General features: G+C 40.8%; 1 protein-coding gene across 4 annotated transcripts in view; it reads right to left on the bottom strand.

The window, feature by feature from the left end:
• Positions 1 to 5,445: 5,445 nt before the first annotated feature.
• LOC106604472 (sideroflexin-5) overlaps positions 5,446 to 16,882 on the bottom strand; it is a 30,123-nt gene continuing 18,686 nt past the window's right edge. For 3 of the 4 annotated variants that reach the window (XM_014199113.2, XM_045717982.1, XM_045717983.1), the window contains 9 exons: positions 16,802 to 16,827; positions 16,472 to 16,525; positions 16,280 to 16,336; positions 15,147 to 15,212; positions 14,842 to 14,932; positions 7,750 to 7,865; positions 7,112 to 7,197; positions 6,714 to 6,831; positions 5,447 to 6,344 (listed from right to left, as the gene is read on the bottom strand). In XM_014199113.2, the coding sequence (XP_014054588.1) occupies positions 6,267 to 6,344; positions 6,714 to 6,831; positions 7,112 to 7,197; positions 7,750 to 7,865; positions 14,842 to 14,932; positions 15,147 to 15,212; positions 16,280 to 16,336; positions 16,472 to 16,525; positions 16,802 to 16,827 (692 nt within the window). In that variant the 3' untranslated portion in view covers positions 5,447 to 6,266. Of the gene's footprint in view, positions 6,345 to 6,713; positions 6,832 to 7,111; positions 7,198 to 7,749; positions 7,866 to 14,841; positions 14,933 to 15,146; positions 15,213 to 16,279; positions 16,337 to 16,471; positions 16,526 to 16,801; positions 16,828 to 16,882 lie in introns of all 4 variants that reach the window. The other variant, XM_014199112.2, reaches the window with a different exon arrangement.

Below are 16,882 nucleotides of genomic sequence, written 5' to 3'. Positions count from 1 at the left end.
TTGTGCTGGGGACAAATGGCCACTCTAAAATGTGCAGTTTGTCACACAACGCAATGCCACCGATTGCCGTTGGCATGCTGACTGCAGGAATGTCCACCAGAGCTGTTGCCCGAGAATGTAATGTTAATTTCTCTACCATAAGCCGCCTCCAATGTTGTTTTAGAGAATTTGGCAGTATGTCAAACTGGCCTCAAAACCACAGACCATGTGTATGGCGTCGTGTGGGCGAGCGGTTTGCGGATGTCAACATGGTGAATGGGGTGCCCCATAATGGCGCTGGGGGTTATGGTTTGGGCAGGCATGAGCTACCGAAAACGAACAACTTGAATGTACAGTGGGGAGAACAAGTATTTGATACACTGCCGATTTTGCAGGTTTTCCTACTTACAAAGTATGTAGAGGTCTGTAATTTTTATCATAGGTACACTTCAACTGTGAGAGAAGGAATCTAAAACAAAAATCCAGATGTCATGCAATAAAATGCAAATGAATAACTTAAAAAAAATCATACAATGTGATTTTCTGGATTTTTGTTTTAGATTCCTTCTCTCACAGTTGAAGTGTACCTATGATAAAAATTACAGACCTCTACATACTTTGTAAGTAGGAAAACCTGCAAAATCGGCAGTGTATCAAATACTTGTTCTCCCCACTGTACATAGATACCGTGAGAAGATCCTGAGGCCCACTGTCTTGCCATTCATCCACCGACATCACCTCATGTTTCAGCATGATAATGCACGGCCCCATGTCACAAGAATCTGTACACAATTCCTGGAAACTGAATATTTCCCAGTTCTTCCATGGCCTGCACACCAGACATGCTACCCATTGAGAATGTTTGGGATGCCCTGGATTGACATGTTCAATAGTGTGTTCCAGTTACCGTCAATATCCAGCAACTAAGCACAGCCATTGAAGAGGAGTGAGACAACATTCCACTGGCCACAATCAACAGCTTGGTCAACTCTATGTGAAAGAGATGTGTTGCGCTGGATGAGGCAAATGGTCACACCAGATACTGACTGGTTTTCTGATCCACACCAGTACATTTTTTTGAAGGTATCTGTGACCAACCGATGCATATCTGTATTACCAGTCATGTGAAATCCATAGATCAGGGCCTAATTAATTTATTTATTTATATCGACTGATTTCCTTATATGAACTGTGCCTCAGTAAAATCTTTGAAATTGTTGCATCTTGCGTTCATATTTTTGTTCAGTATAGTTTTAACCTTGTATCGAGGCGATAGTGTTTGTTTACAAACATTGGAGTAAAACGCGTTTATTGGGATGTGATGGGGTACGACTGTTGAACTAAGCTCATTGTGCATTTCTAGGTTATATTCTAAAATAATTAATGAGCATATAATTTATTTCTAAGTCCAAAAATGGATGTAGCAACTAAGAATTCCAGCTTTAAATACAGCGCATTCAGACACCTTGACTTTTTCCACATTTTGTTACGTTACAGCCTAATTATAAATGGAATTAAACAAATAAAAATCCTCAATCTACACACACACAATACCCCATAATGACAAAGCGAAAACTGGTTTTTAGATTTTTTTTGGCAAATATAATAAAAATTTAAAAAAACAGAAATACCTAAGTATTCAGACCCTTTGCTATGAGACTCAATTGATCTCAGGTGCATCCTTTTTCCATTGACCATCCTTGAGATGTTTCTACTTGATTGGAGTCCAACTGTTGTAAATTCAATTGATTGGACAAGGCACACACTTGCGTATATAAGGTCCCACAGTTGACAGTGCAAGTCAGAGCAAAAACCAAACCATGAGGTCGAAGGAATTGTCCGTAGAGCTCCGAGACAGGATTGTGTCAAGGCACAGATCTGGGGAAGGGTACCACAAAATGTCTGCAGCATTGAAGGTCCCCAAGAACATAGTGGCCTCCATCATTCTTAAATGGAAGCAGTTTGGAACCACCAAGAGTCTTCCTAGAGCTGGCCTCTGGGCAGCTGAGCCATCGGGGGAGAAGGGCCTTGGTCAGGGAGGTGACAAAAACCTGATGGTCACTCTGACAGAGCTCCAGAGTTCTTCTGTGGAGATGGGAGAACCTTGCAGCACTCCACCAATCAGGCCTTTATGGTAGAGTAGCCAGACGGAAGCCACTACTCTGTAAAAGGCACATGACAGCCAGCTTGCAGTTTGCCAAAAGGCACCTAAAGACTCTCATACCATGAGAAACAAGATTCTCTGGTCTGATGAAACCAAGATTGAACTCTTTGGCCTGAATGCCAAGCGTCACGTCTGGAGGAAACCTGGCACCATCCCTATGGTGAAGCATGGTGGTGGCAGCATCATGCTGTGGGGATGTCTTTCAGAGGCAGGGACTGGGAGACTAGTCAGGATCGAGGGAAAGATGAACAGAGCAAAGTAAAGAGAGATCCTTGATGAAAACCAGATCCAGAGCACTCAGGACCTTAGACAGGGGCGGAATGTTCACCTTCCAACAGTACAAATGACCCTAAGCATACAGCCAAGACAACACGAGTGGCTTCGGGACAAGTCTGAATGTCTTTGAGTGGCCCAGACAGAGCCCGACTTGAACATCTTGGAGAGACCTGAAAATAGCTGTGCAGCGACACTCACCAGCCAACCTGACAGAGCTTGAGGATCTGCAGAGAAAAATGGGAGAAACTCCCCAAATACAGGTGTGCCAAGCTTGTAGCGTCATACCCAAGAATACTCGAGGCTGTAATCGCTGCCAAAGGTGCTTCAACAAAGTACTGAGTAAAGGGTCGAAATACTTCCGTAAATGTAATATTTAAGGTTTTTATTTGTAATACACTTGCAAAATTTCCCAACATTTTTTTTTTGCCTTGTCATTATGGGGTATTGTGTGTAGATTGATGAGGTGAAAAAGCAATTGAATCAATTTTAGAATAAGGCTGTAACATTACAAAATGTAGAAAAAGTGAAGGGGTCTGAATACTTCCCGAATGCACAGTATGTACAAGAGGATGTGGCTAACACACATTGGTTAGTACAATATATTCTGGTAATAATGTTATTATATATACAGACAAAAACATTTTACTGTGCAAAAATAAGTTATTCACCAGTTATTTAAGTTATTCGATCAGTCAATGCTGTACCATTTCTCATAGTATGATCATTTAAAGGGGAATGTAAGGAATACCTGGGATAGGATTAAGTAATCCTTCTAACCCCCCTACCCTCCCCCCCAAAAAAGATATAGATGTACTATTGTAAAGTGGTTGTTCCACTGGATATCATAAGGTGAATGCACCAATTTGTAAGTCGCTCTGGATAAGAGCGTCTGCTAAATGACGTAAACGTAAAATGTATAAAAATATAAAACGTAGAATATAAAACGTTTTTTTTTTTAGCAACCATGGTCCACAAACAGACTTTCCTCTAGAATGTCCTCGAATGGGCCTTGTCAAGAAACAGACCTAAGCTGCATCCCAATTCTCCACCCTTCTCCCGAAGCGTGCACTTGCACATTATCCATCATAGTGGCAGAAACGTCCTCCAGCCAACGCTTACAACAATCCAGTGCTTTTAAATCCATGCTGGTGTACACTTAGGGAGGAGAACTGGGATTCAACAGTAGCTTGTAGGACAGGGTGTAGAGGCTAGTGCAGGGTGTAGAGGCTAGGGCAGGGTGTAGAGGCTAGGGCAGGGTGTAGAGGCTATAGGCTGTTTCTGAACAGGGTCCTCTTTGTTAATCTTTCCATCAGAATCAAGTAGCCTACTGTGTAGCCTAGCCTACTGTGTAGCGTAGCCTACTGTGTAGCGTAGCCTAGCCTACTGTGTAGCGTAGCCTAGCCTACTGTGTAGCGTAGCCTGATATGTAGCGTAGCCTAGCCTACTTTTTAACATTATATGGGGCATCATAAGACATTAACAGCCAATCAGGATCTATCACTCAACACAGATTGATATGCTAGTAAAACTCTTGATTTAAAAAATACAAAATAATTCAGGAAAATCCTAAAAATGTTTGATGTCAGTACAGTTGAAGTCGGAAGATTACATAAACGAGTTTTAATGACTCCAACCTAAGTGATTCAACCAGTCCACAATTTTCTTGTTAACAAACTATAGCATTGGCAAGTCGGTTAGGACATCTACTTTGTGCAGGACACAAGTAATTTTTCCAACAATTGTTTACAGACAGATTATTTCACTTATAAGTCATAAATGTACATACACTAAGTTGACTGTGCCTTTAAACAGCTTGGAAAATTCCAGAAAATCATGTCATGGCTTTAGAAGCTTCTGATAGGCTGATTGACATCATTTGAGTCAACTGGAGGTATACCTGTGGATGCATTTCAAGGCCTACCTTCAAACTCAGTGCCTCTTTGCTTGACATCATGGGAAAATCAAAAGAAATCAGCCAAGACCTCAGAAAAGAAATTGTAGACCTCCACAAGTCTGGTTCATCCTTGGGAGCAATTTCCAAACACCTGAAGGTACCATGTTCATCTGTACAAACAACAGTACGCAAGTATAAACACCATGGGACCACGCAGCCCTCCTACCACTCAGGAAGGAGACGCGTTCTGTCTCCTAGAGATGAACGTACTTTGGTGTGAAAAGTGCAAATCAATCCCAGAACAACAGCAAAGGACCTTGTGAAGATGCTGGAGGAAACAAGTACAAAACCATCTATATCCACAGTAAACGAGTCCTATAAATCGACATAACCTGAAATCCGCTCAGCAAGGAAGAAACCACTGCTCCAAAACCGCCATAAAAAAGCCAGACTACGGTTTGCAGCTGCACATGGGGACAAAGATCGTACTTTTTGGAGAAATGTCCTCTGGTCTGATGAAACAAAAATAGAACTGTTTGGCCATAGTGACCATCGTTATGTTTGGAGGAAAAGGGGGAGGCTTGCAAGCCGAAGAACACCATCCCAACCGTGAAGCACAGGGGTGGCAGCATCATGTTGTGGGGGTGCTTTGCTGCAGGAGGGACTGGTGCACTTCACAAAATAGATGGCTTTATGAGGAAGGAAAATTATGTAGATATATTGAAGCAACATCTCAAGACATCAGTCAGGAAGTTGAAGCTTGGTCGCAAATGGGTCTTCCAAATGGACAATGACGCCAAGCATACTTCCAAAGTTGTGACAAAATGACTTAAGGACAGCAAAGTCAAGGTATTGGAGTGGCCATGAGAAAGCCCTGACCTCAATCCAATAGAAACTTTGTGGGCAGAACTGAAAAAGTATGTGCGAGCAAGGAGGCCTACAAATCTGACTCAGTTACACCAGCTCTGTCAGAAGGAATGGGCCAAAATGCACCCAACTTATTGTAGGAAGCTTGTGGAAGGCTACCCGAAATGTTTGACCAAAGTTAAACAATTTAAAGGCAATGCTACCAAATACTAATTGAGTGTATGTAAACTTCTGACCCACTAGGAATGTGATGAAAGAAATAAAAGCTGAAAGAAATAATTCTCCCTCCTATTATTCTGACATTTCACATTCTTAAAATAAAGTGGTGATCTTAACTGACCTAAGACAGTGAATTTTTACTCTGATTAAATGTCAGGAATTGTGAAAAACGGAGTTTAAATGTATTTGGCTAAGGTGTATGTAAACTTCCGACTTCAACTGTATGTCCTCCCACAAACATTCAAACTACAGCAGTTTGGGTGAACAATAAAAACACATTTCATATTAAAGTTAAAGACAAATGGGTTGATCAGCACCACTAATTGTAAAATAGCTGGTATAGGCATAACATTATAAAGTTCCATCATAATATATTATTAGTCTATTATTTCCTTAACTTCCTCAGTCATTACTGATTGGCCTCATAGGTGGCAGGTAGCCTAGCGGTTAGTGTTGGATCAGTAACCGAAAGGTAAAAAAGTCTGCAGATGTGCCCTTGAGCAAGGCACTTAACCCTAATATGCTCCAGGGGTGCTGGACTGGTATGGCTGACCCTGTAAAACAACACAATTCACTGCACCTCTCTGGTGTAAGTGACAATAAAACACATTTTTTTATATGTTGTATTAAAACCATTGGTTAAGACAGCACATGATAATATATGTTACACTATATTAATGCAGCAGAAAGTGTCTGGACCTGTTACCATATTAGGCTATGGGAGAGAGTGCTCTGGGGTGAAGCGTCCCCTAGGTACAAATCTAGGATCAGCTTCCCTTCCGCCAATCCATTAGTGGGGAAACTGGAGTGTCCGTGACAGCCAATCAAAAAGGAGGCTCATTTGAATCGCTGTTCTCAGGACGGTCATCACAGTCCCTTGTTGTAGGTCACCACCTTGCTATTGGTTGCCATGGCAATCTCAGGCTCAAGCTTAGACACCTCAATCTATTGACATTGAACCAGAGAAAGAGAAGTAAGTACACAATACACCATCTCTTAAATATTATGAATAGATCCACCATTGAGCACAAAAACAACACTTGTTACAGAATATTTTACATAGAAATAACATCTGTCAGACAAACCATGCCTGACAACATGATCCAATAAGACAGAAAAATAGAAGAACATTTAAAGGCTGTGGACATTGTGAACTGCAACACCTAATAGCCCTTCACAGTACCTCCAAACCCAAAACCTTTGTAGTTCGTTCTTAATTACAAGTGAAGAAGGAAATGACAAGTGAAGTGTGTGTGAGGTGAATTCCTCCCCAGCTGTCCAGGCAGCCTCCAGGGATAGCAGCAGCAGTAGTACCTGAGACATCTGTGGGAATAGGCTGATGGCCAGGGGCAGCGAGAGGCTGAAGGTAGCCAGACACACCAGGCTGTGGATGGGCAGCAACAGCCTCCGATTCGTGAGCAGGAATGGAAGTCTAACAGACATGAAGGGAAGCACACATTTTGATATTGCCATTTGTATGGAGTACAATCTCAACACCGATACAATATTTCTTACACACGATTCCAATAGTAATTGTCAACAAGACAAAAAAATGTATGCCACAGACTGTTGATCTGTAATAAACATTGTCCTATCCAGGACCCCGTTTCTCAGGCTTTAGGTATTTCAACTGATACTATCCTGACATTAATGCAGGGGCTTGACAAGGCAGTACACTAAATATTTCTGACCCATCTAGAAGCATGACATACTTTTCTAGGTAGGACATGATGATGGGAGGAAGGACAAAGATTGGCATCGGGAGGACCACTCTGGTAAAGGCAGTTTCCATAATTGCCTGGAGGGGGGAGAAAAATATTCTGCACATGATTCAATTCAAAATATTGCAATGTGTTGGATAAAATTCCCCCTCCCATGAGATTAGAAGGATATGGCATATGTGGAAAAAGGTATAAATATGTTAGACTAATAATAAATCAAATAAACCTGTTGTTTATTCAACCTCATATGATGAATCATACTGACTTCAGTAGTGGACAGACTATTCAGAAACAGATTCTCCACACAAAAATACAAATTTCGCATTGAATATACAATATTAACAGTTTACAGACAACATATTTTGTCAGGAACACATCAAATAAAACACTAGAGTGGTCATAGGCATATCGACAATGTGATAACAGGACGGCCATCTTGGTCAGGGAATCTTTCAGTCTAAAGACCCCTCAAATTTGGTAAAATATTGCATTTGATATATCTGCACAGTATGTTTGATAGTTAGCTAGCCAGTCAGTTTTTGTGGAATGATTTCATACATTTCATGGCCAGGAAGGAAACAGTGTTTTTATACAGGCTAGTCTGAGTTCCCCGATGGCCAGCCACTCACATGTTTGGCAGCAATCTTTGAGGAGCCCACCACGTTCCCATTTCCGTCCAGCACGTCGATGCCCTCCGACAGCTCATTGTTCCTCATGAGGCCCACATTGCAAATGTTGGCACTGGCTGAGGAAGTGGAGAAGACTGGTTGTGAAAGTGCCGCTGCATACCATTCAGCTGACATTGAGACCTACCTGTTTAAAGACTGTAAAAATGTGTCTTTCCTCCCTTCCATCCTTGAAGTAATCACTATTCCAACAACTAGACTACTTTAAAAAGGGAAGGAAGTATAGATGCATTTTAAGAGTATTCCAACAGGGCCAACGCATACATTTCACATGAATTTGTTTGGAGGATTCCACTTCAGCAAGTGATTTCTATTGACCAGCCCTCAGTAAGGACATAGGTTTCACATGTACAACTAGTGAGAGCTAACAGTATAACCTTGACAACATTGAACAGTGATCTAGGTAGGAGGATAGCTATTAGCTACACAATGCTAACCACACAAAGCTTAGGGAGTGAACGTTATTTATAATAAAAGGGTTACATGGAGAAAAATCGGGCTTCTCTGAAATGAAAATGGTTGGCCCTCCCTTCAGCAAAATATATTTTACCGAAACTCTCCCTGAACGTAAAAAAAAAAAAAAAACAAGTGACCATCCCCTATACCCAAAATAATAACTAAAACAAAGTGGATAGCTGAAAACATGTCTATCCATCTTGGATAGACCAGAGCCTTAGATGTGCAGGTTACGAAACTGTTCTTCATCCAGTAAGCATTACATGGCAACACAGACATTTTGATAGAGCAGAGGGCTGGAGGGCCATAAGATTGTGGGTCCGCAGACCAAGAGTAGGGGTGGAAAGATCTCCTTTAGATTAATGTAATGCTTTTACTAAATCATCGTATTTGCAGGTCCAAGAAAAAAGTGCCTTTTATAAACATTTCATGCAATTCCACATCATTTTACATATCAGAATGTTTTTTTTATACCACAGAAATTACAGGCTAAATTTAACTAGGCAAGTCAGTTAAGAACAACATATTTACAATGACGGCCTACTCCGGCCAAACCCGGACAACGCCGCCCTATGGGACTTCCAATCATGGCCGGATGTGATATGGCCTGGAATTGAACCAGGTACTATAGTGACACCTCTTGCACTGAGATGCAGTGCCTTAGACCATTGTGCCACTCGGGAGCCCAAATCAGTGTGCCTTGTTTGCAACAAAACTGTCAGTTTGCAAATAATTAAATCTGAGATGTCATTAGGAATCTTTCAAAAGCTAGGCCTACCTTTCCACCCCAGGCAGAGTAGACCTAACGACGCAGAAAAATGTAAGCTTTAACTGCTGGCTACTCTTCTTTTGTGGCCTAACCCAATGAGAGAAGGTCACAAATGTTTCTCTAAAAGCTGTCTGAGTTTAAATAGCTTCTGTTCTACAGAACGTGAATAGCTTAATTAATTGATAGTGACAGAAATAGATTACTTCCTAAGCAAAGTACATTTTTTGTCTCCTCGGCTATAGAAGGTTGTAGCTCAGCCTTTAAATGTCAAACAAACGAAACAATGATATCCCCATATGCATTGGAGTCACGGTCTTTCTAGCATAAAGCAACACGGACCAAAGCTCTGCTATAAATCCATTTATTTTCTTCAAAATTTAAGCTAACAAGGGGTAGTTGTGTGATTTTCGCCATTTTCTTTAATAAAAGGTAGGCCTATGGCATACCCTCTCATACCCCCTCAATTCGAGTCTTGGTTTGAACTTAACAGCCCTTCACTGACACGAAGGTAGGCTATTTAAAGAGTGCATGGTGGGTGAAGGATATAGCAGCCTATAGCCTAATTTCGTCATTCAAACAGATAGGCCTACCTCTTATTTCTTAAATAGGAATAAATAGGCTCCAACACAAAGCCATCTTGATGGTAAGTGTAATTAAAATGAGGGCTGTTGAAATGAATTATGCCTACTCGAATTTGCCGATTGATTGTGCTGTGGCTGCTGCTTCAAGGTTCAGAACCACAATGTAAGTTACTAGAATCTGGCATATATTTAAATATATACAGTTGAAGTCGGAAGTTTACATACACTTAGGTTGGAGTCAATAAAACTCCTTTTTCAACCAGTCCACATATTTCTTGTTAACAAACTATAGTTTTGGCAAGTCGGTTAGGACATCTACTTTGTGCATGACACAATACATTTTTCCAACAATTTTTTACAGACAGATTATTTCACTGTATCACAATTCCAGTGGGTCAGAAGTTTACATACACTAGGTTGAATGTGCCTTTACACAGCTCAGAAAATTCCAGAAAATGATGTCATGGCTTTAGAAGCTTCTAATAGGCAAATTGACATCATTTGAGTCAATTGGAGGTATACCTGTGGATGCATTTCAAGGCCTACCTTCAAACTCAGTGCCTCTTTGCTTGACATCATGGGAAAAATCAAAAGAAAATCAGCCAAGACCTCAGAAAAAAACTGGAGACCTCCACAACTCTGGTTCATCCTTGGGAGCAATTTCCAAACACCTGAAGGTACCATGTTCATCTGTACAAACAATAGTACACAAGTATAAACACCATGGTACCGCGCAGCCGTCGTACCGCTCAGGAAGGAGACGCGTTCTGTCTCCTAGAGATGAACGTACTTTGGTGCGAAAAGTGAAAATCAATCCCAGAACAACAGCAAAGGACCTTGTGAAGATGCTGGAGGAAACAGGTACAAAAGTATCTATATCCACAGTAAAACGAGTCCTATATCAACATAACCTGAAAGGTCGTTCAGCAAGGAAGAATGCAGTGCTCCAAAACCGCCATAAAAAAGCCAGACCACATGTTTGCAACTGCACATGGGGACAAAGATCATTCTTTTTGGAGAAATGTCCTCTGGTCTGATGAAACAAAAATATAACTGTTTGGCCATAATGACCATCGTTATGTTTGGAGGAAAAGGGGGGACGCTTGCAAGCCGAAGAACACCATCCCAACCGTAAAGCACAGGGGTGGCAGCATCATGTTGTGGGGGTGCTTTGCTGCAGGAGGGAGTGGTGCACTTCACAAAATAGATGGCATCATGAGGTAGGAAAATTATGTGGATATATTGAAGCAAAATCTCAAGACATCAGTCAGGAAGTTAAAGCTTGGTCGCAAATGGGTCTTCCAAATGGACAATGACCCCAAGCATACTTCCAAAGTTGTGGCAAAATGGCTTAAGGACAACAAAGTCAAGGTATTGGAGTGGCCATCACAAAGCCCTGACCTCAATCCTATAGAACATTTGTGGGCAGCACTGAAAAAGCATGTGCGAGCAAGGAGGCCTCCAAACCTGACTCAGTTACACCAGCTCTGTCAAGAGGAATGGGCCAAAATTCACCCAACTTATTGTGGAAAGCTTGTGGAAGGCTACCCGAAATGTTTGACCAAAGTTAAACAATTTAAAGGCAATGCTACCAAATACTAATTTAGTGTATGTAAACTTCTGACCCACTGGGAAAGTGATGAATGAAATAAAAGCTGAAATAAATCACTCTACTATTATTCTGACATTTCACATTCTTAAAATAAAGTGGTGATCCTAACTAAGACAGGGAGTTTTTAACTAGGATTAAATGTCAGGAATGGTGAAAAACTGGAGTTTAAATGTATTTGGCTAAGGTGTATGTAAACATACGACTTCAACTGTATGTGTATATATATTAGAGGTCGACCGATTAATCGGAATGGCCGATTAATTAGGGCCGATTTCAAGTTTTCATAACAATCGGTAATCGGTATTTTTGGACACCGATTTGCCGCCAATTGAAAACAATTTTTTTACACCTTTATTTAACTTGGCAAGTCAGTTAAGAACACATTCTTATTTTCAATGACGGCCTAGGAACGGTGGGTTAACTGCCTTGTTCAGGGGCAGAACGACAGATTTTTACCTTGTCAGCTCGGGGATTCAATCTTGCAACCTTACGGTTAACTAGTCCAACGCTCTAACCACCTGCTTTACATTGTACTCCACGAGGAGCCTGCCTGTTACGCGAATGCAGTAAGAAGCCAAGGTAAGTTGCTAGCTAGCAGTAACTTATCTTATAAAAAACAATCAATCAATCATAATCACTAGTTAACTCCACATTGATGATATTACTAGTTTATCTAGCCTGTCCTGCGTTGCATATAATCGATGCGGTGCGCATTCGCGAAAAAGGACTGTCGTTGCCCCAACGTGTACCTAACCATAAACATCAATGTCTTTCTTAAAATCAATACACAAGTATATATTTTTAAACCTGCATATTTAGTTAATATTGCCTGCTAACATGAATTTATTTTAACTAGGGAAAATGTGTCACCTCTTGCAACAGAGTCAGGGTATATGCAGCAGTTTGGGCCGCCTGGCTCGTTGCGAATTAATTTACCAGAATTTTACGTAATTATGACATAACATTGAAGGTTGTGCAATGTATCAGGAATATTTAGACTTAGGGATGCCACCCGTTAGATAAAATACGGAACGGTTCCGTATTTCACTGAAAGAATAAATGTTTTGTTTTCGAGATGATAGTTTCCGGATTCGACCATATTAATGACCTAAGGCTCGTATTTCTGTGTGTTTATTATATTATAATTAAGTCTCTGATTTCACATTTGATAGAGCAGTCTGACTGAGTGGTGGTAGGCACCAGCAGGCTCGTAAGCATTCATTCAAACAGCACTTTCGTGCGTTTTGCCAGCAGCTCTTCGCAATGCTTCAAGCATTGATTGCGCTGTTTATGACTTCAAGCCTGTCAACTCCCGAGATTAGGCTGGTGTAACCGATGTGAAATGGCTAGCTAGTTAGCGGGGTGCGCGCTAATAGCGTTTCAAACGTCACTCGCTCTGAGACTTGGTCGACCTCTAGTGTGTGTGATATATAGATTAGATTTTTTTTTACTTATTTTTTTTTTTAATTAAATAACAAATATCAACAATCAAAAGAGGAATAGTTACATGCAAACAAGCATACATACAAACTATTTACATTGCCAGGAATCCTAAACTATCAAACATATTCATTAAGAATAAAAGTTTTAATTGCCTTTTTTAAGAAAAGATGTTTAAATTAAATTTTAAAGTGAACCAAAAATATATTGGAGTAGCATAATTTTTGTTGTTGTTGTTGTATATTCTCTCTGGGTTATTGGAATTCTAAACTTATCAAGAAATTCCCCATATGAGAGTAGATATCCATCCTCATTCAGTAACTGACCAACCAAAATAAATGTATTCTCAAACCAGTTCCGAAAAAATAAAACGTATTTTTTATCTTTGTTGTTCCATAGAAAGTATCTGTGTGGGGGACAATTATGTTTATACACCAACATCCATGCTAAAAGTGCCTGCTTATGAAATTTGGCCAATTTTATTGGGATTTTATAAACATCGAAATTACACGGAAGCAGAAATTCTAAACCACCACCAGAGTCAAATAAATACTTAGGGAAGACATTCCAAATACTGTCCTGGGTGGCGCAGCTGTCTAAGGCACTGCATTGCTTGAGGCGTCACTACAGATCTGGGTTTGATCCCGGGCTGTGTTGCAGCCGGCCGTGACCGGGAGACCAATTAGGCGACGCACAATTGGCCCAGCTTTGTCCGGGTTAGGGGAGGATTTGGCCAGCCGAGATGTCTTTGTCCCATCGCACTCTAGCGACACCTGTGGCGGGCCAGGCGTATACACGCTGACACGGTCGCCAGTTGAACCGTGTGGCTAGCTTCCGGGTTAAGCGAACCATGTGTCAAGAAGCAGTGCAGCTTGGCAGGGTCGTGTTTTGGAAGACGCATGGCTCTCGACCTTCACCTCTCCCGAGTCCGTAGGGGAGTTGCAGCGATGGGACAAGACAAACTACCAATTGGATACCACGAAATTGGGGAGCAAAACGGGTAAAAAAAGTTTTTAAAAATAAATATAAAATAACAATTTATTATTTAGAGTATTGAAATCTAAAACCTCCTTGTTCTTGGGTAATACTGAGAATATATTTCCATAGATAGTGAGGCTTGTTCTGAACCTGGCTTATTTTGAGGTCAATAACTCTGATAAATACATCATGGGCAATAAACATTATTTTTAATCAAATCTATCAAAGTTGACCTCTGGTCCTCCTCCTCCTCATCTTCATGCTCTCCTTCTCAAACTGAACAGAACATAGGCTATAGGCTAGTACACGACGCAAGATTTAAAAAAAAAATGTGTGCTCTGTAGGTCTAATCAAATATTAGTTTTGGAAAGAAGCTTTTGACTCTCTTCCTGAACTGCCACCGTAGGCCTACACAGCACAGCCATTGGTTAGGCAGCACACAACACAGTTTTTGATCAGCAAGAGCAGAGCAGGCCGGGGCTCAGGGTTGGAATATTCATTGCAATGTGTAATGCAGCCTAGTTGTATTTACACCATCCCAGCAGCTATCTTAGAAATATAACTTTGCTCTGAGCATGCACTTCGCAGTATATAGTCTATAGCCTATGGATCATTTGATTGAGACCACACTAAATATTCTATAGACACTTGATATTGCACGCCCAGCGGAGAATCAGAGATGAGGGGTGGCATCGGGCACACATCGATATGTAGCCTAATAAGCAACTAATTCTAAAACACTGAGAAATATAGAAATGTCATCAATAACAAATTACATGACCATCCCTGGACTAGATAAAAAAAATTTTTTACCTTCCCCTTAACTGAAATGGAAAAAGCATGACCCTCCCCCATTATCCTCTAGGTAACCCTTCTGTAAATTTTGATCCATCCCTTTTGAGTAGAAGTCAGCAGCAAAACATCAGCAAGGACATTTTATAAGCCTGCAAAACTCTGCCTCCTCTGACACCAGTTTATTTGCAGCTCTTGTTAAAGGTGATTTATCCATGTGGGGGATGCAAAGGGGGAGACCTACATACAGGAGAGGACAGAGAATGAACCCAAACGTAATGGCAGTATTTATTTGCACCTGTAGCTCATATTACATTGTGGTAAATGGGTGTTTTAATCAAGTCTAGATTTTCACATTAATACTGTCATGATAATCACTTAATAAATCATTATTTATGAATACATACCCACAGCTGGGAAAGGGATGAGTCTCTGTATGATTATTTGGGTTGCTGGACTCAACCTGTTGGCTCTCTGAATCAGTACATTCAGTCCCACCTAAACACAGCACAAACTTTAGGATAAACGCTCAACTAAATGTGTACTGTTTTACACTGTCGTATCCTATGCATGTGGCAAATAAACTTTGAAACTTAAACCCATTTAACTTGTAGCACCTATGTTATTACATATAACACAAATAGGCAGGACAGAATCCCTGCTCTGAGACTGAATATTAATTACCAGAAATGTATAATAATCAACAACTGACCGCAAGGGAGACAGCACTGGTCACAGCTCCGAAGTAACCTTGAAGAAACTTGGATGTTGGTGTAGGCTAATATGAACAACAACATGAATGACTTAGTATTTCACAGCCTCTCACATAAGTCTAACGCTGGCTAAAATCATTGCCTTGAATACCAAAACTCTAAATAGAAAATGGACACTTCGACATCAGCCATATGTGCAAAACACTTTTTTTTGGGGGGGGGGGCAAACCGTAGCAAAACATTTCTTATTGCAAGTCCAGGTAATCCCTCGCTGTTTCAGTACATTTTATTCTGTTTGGGCCTAATGAACATGACCCATGGTTAAATAGGTCATTATTAATACATCACAATAAGGTGCAGAGTTCGATTTGCCTGCTGGGGAGAAGTTAATTGCTGTATAACTCTGATGATGGAACTAAAAGTGCACAATTGTTTTGCATTGAATAATCTGAAATGTGTAGTTCTGACTATGCTGTTCAAGAGGTGATGATAATACAACAAAATAGTTAACATTTATTTAACAATCCCTTGAAAACAGAACGTACTTGTCAATGGTTTTAGCTGAGCTGGGGTTCTCCTTGCCCCCCAGCAGCCAAATCAAACGTATTGTGATGTTTTATTGATAACCACATATTGAAGGAAATCTACAGTACCAGATGGAGGAGGTGCAGTGCTAGTTGCTATTGAGCAGCACAGTCTGTGGACCAAAAACACTTACACAGAACTGTAATTTAATAGCTTTTCTGGGAATCAAGCCGTAAACAATATCCATTATCCTCTCATACGCTACCTTAGCAGCAACATCCTGCCGCTACCTTAGCAGCAACATCCTGCCGCTACCTTAGCAGCAACATCCTGCCGCTACCTTAGCAGCAACATCCTGCCGCTACCTTAGCAGCAACATCCTGCCGCTACCTTAGCAACATCCTGCCGCTACCTTAGCAACATCCTGCCGCTACCTTAGCAACATCCTGCCGCTACCTTAGCAACATCCTGCCGCTACCATAGCAACATCCTGCCACTACCATAGCAACATCATGCCACTACCATAGCAACATCATGCCACTACCATAGCAACATCATACGCTACCATAGCAACATCATACGCTACCATAGCAACATCATACGCTACCTTAGTAGCATTGCGGTTTGAGTAGTTGACACAGGCATTGTGACTTTGGTTCAGCCACTGAAAGGAGAAAAAAACATTCAGTGAAATTCAATTACATCAGTTAACCCAACTGGGAAGGAGAGCATTTCCAATGTGGATAGTAACAATATGGTAAAAGGTTATTGTTGAAAAGGTGTCTTGGCATTTCTTTACCTGCCAGAAAATAGTAGATACCACAGTCTGATTTGGAAGAAGAAGGCCCACAACCTAGATGACACCAGATAGGGAGACAATAGTTCAACTATGCTCTTACATTGTCTCTATCAGATACAAAATGATGGCTTCCATTAGCTCTGGTCCATGTTGTTAGCGCACATTCCACTACTAAGTGCAGTAAAGCACACTAAAACCCTGGACCAGAGCTAAGCTTCCATCTACCCCAAGAAGTCAGTAAAGACAATGTATAATTAAACAAATGGCCATAGTTGAATATTCTTTCCATAGATACATATGAAATACAGTAATATTTCATATAAGACTTACAATTGGTGTTCCAAATGGGACATAACCTGTGTAGATACAAAATAATATAAATCAGTGTAAAAATGACCAGTAACAAAATAA

The sequence above is a fragment of the Salmo salar genome, chromosome ssa05, assembly GCF_905237065.1.
Source record: "Salmo salar chromosome ssa05, Ssal_v3.1, whole genome shotgun sequence".
In the NCBI taxonomy this organism is placed as follows: domain Eukaryota; kingdom Metazoa; phylum Chordata; class Actinopteri; order Salmoniformes; family Salmonidae; genus Salmo; species Salmo salar.
The sequence above is the reverse complement of the archived record's forward strand: the minus strand, read 5'-3'. Positions and strand labels throughout refer to the sequence as shown.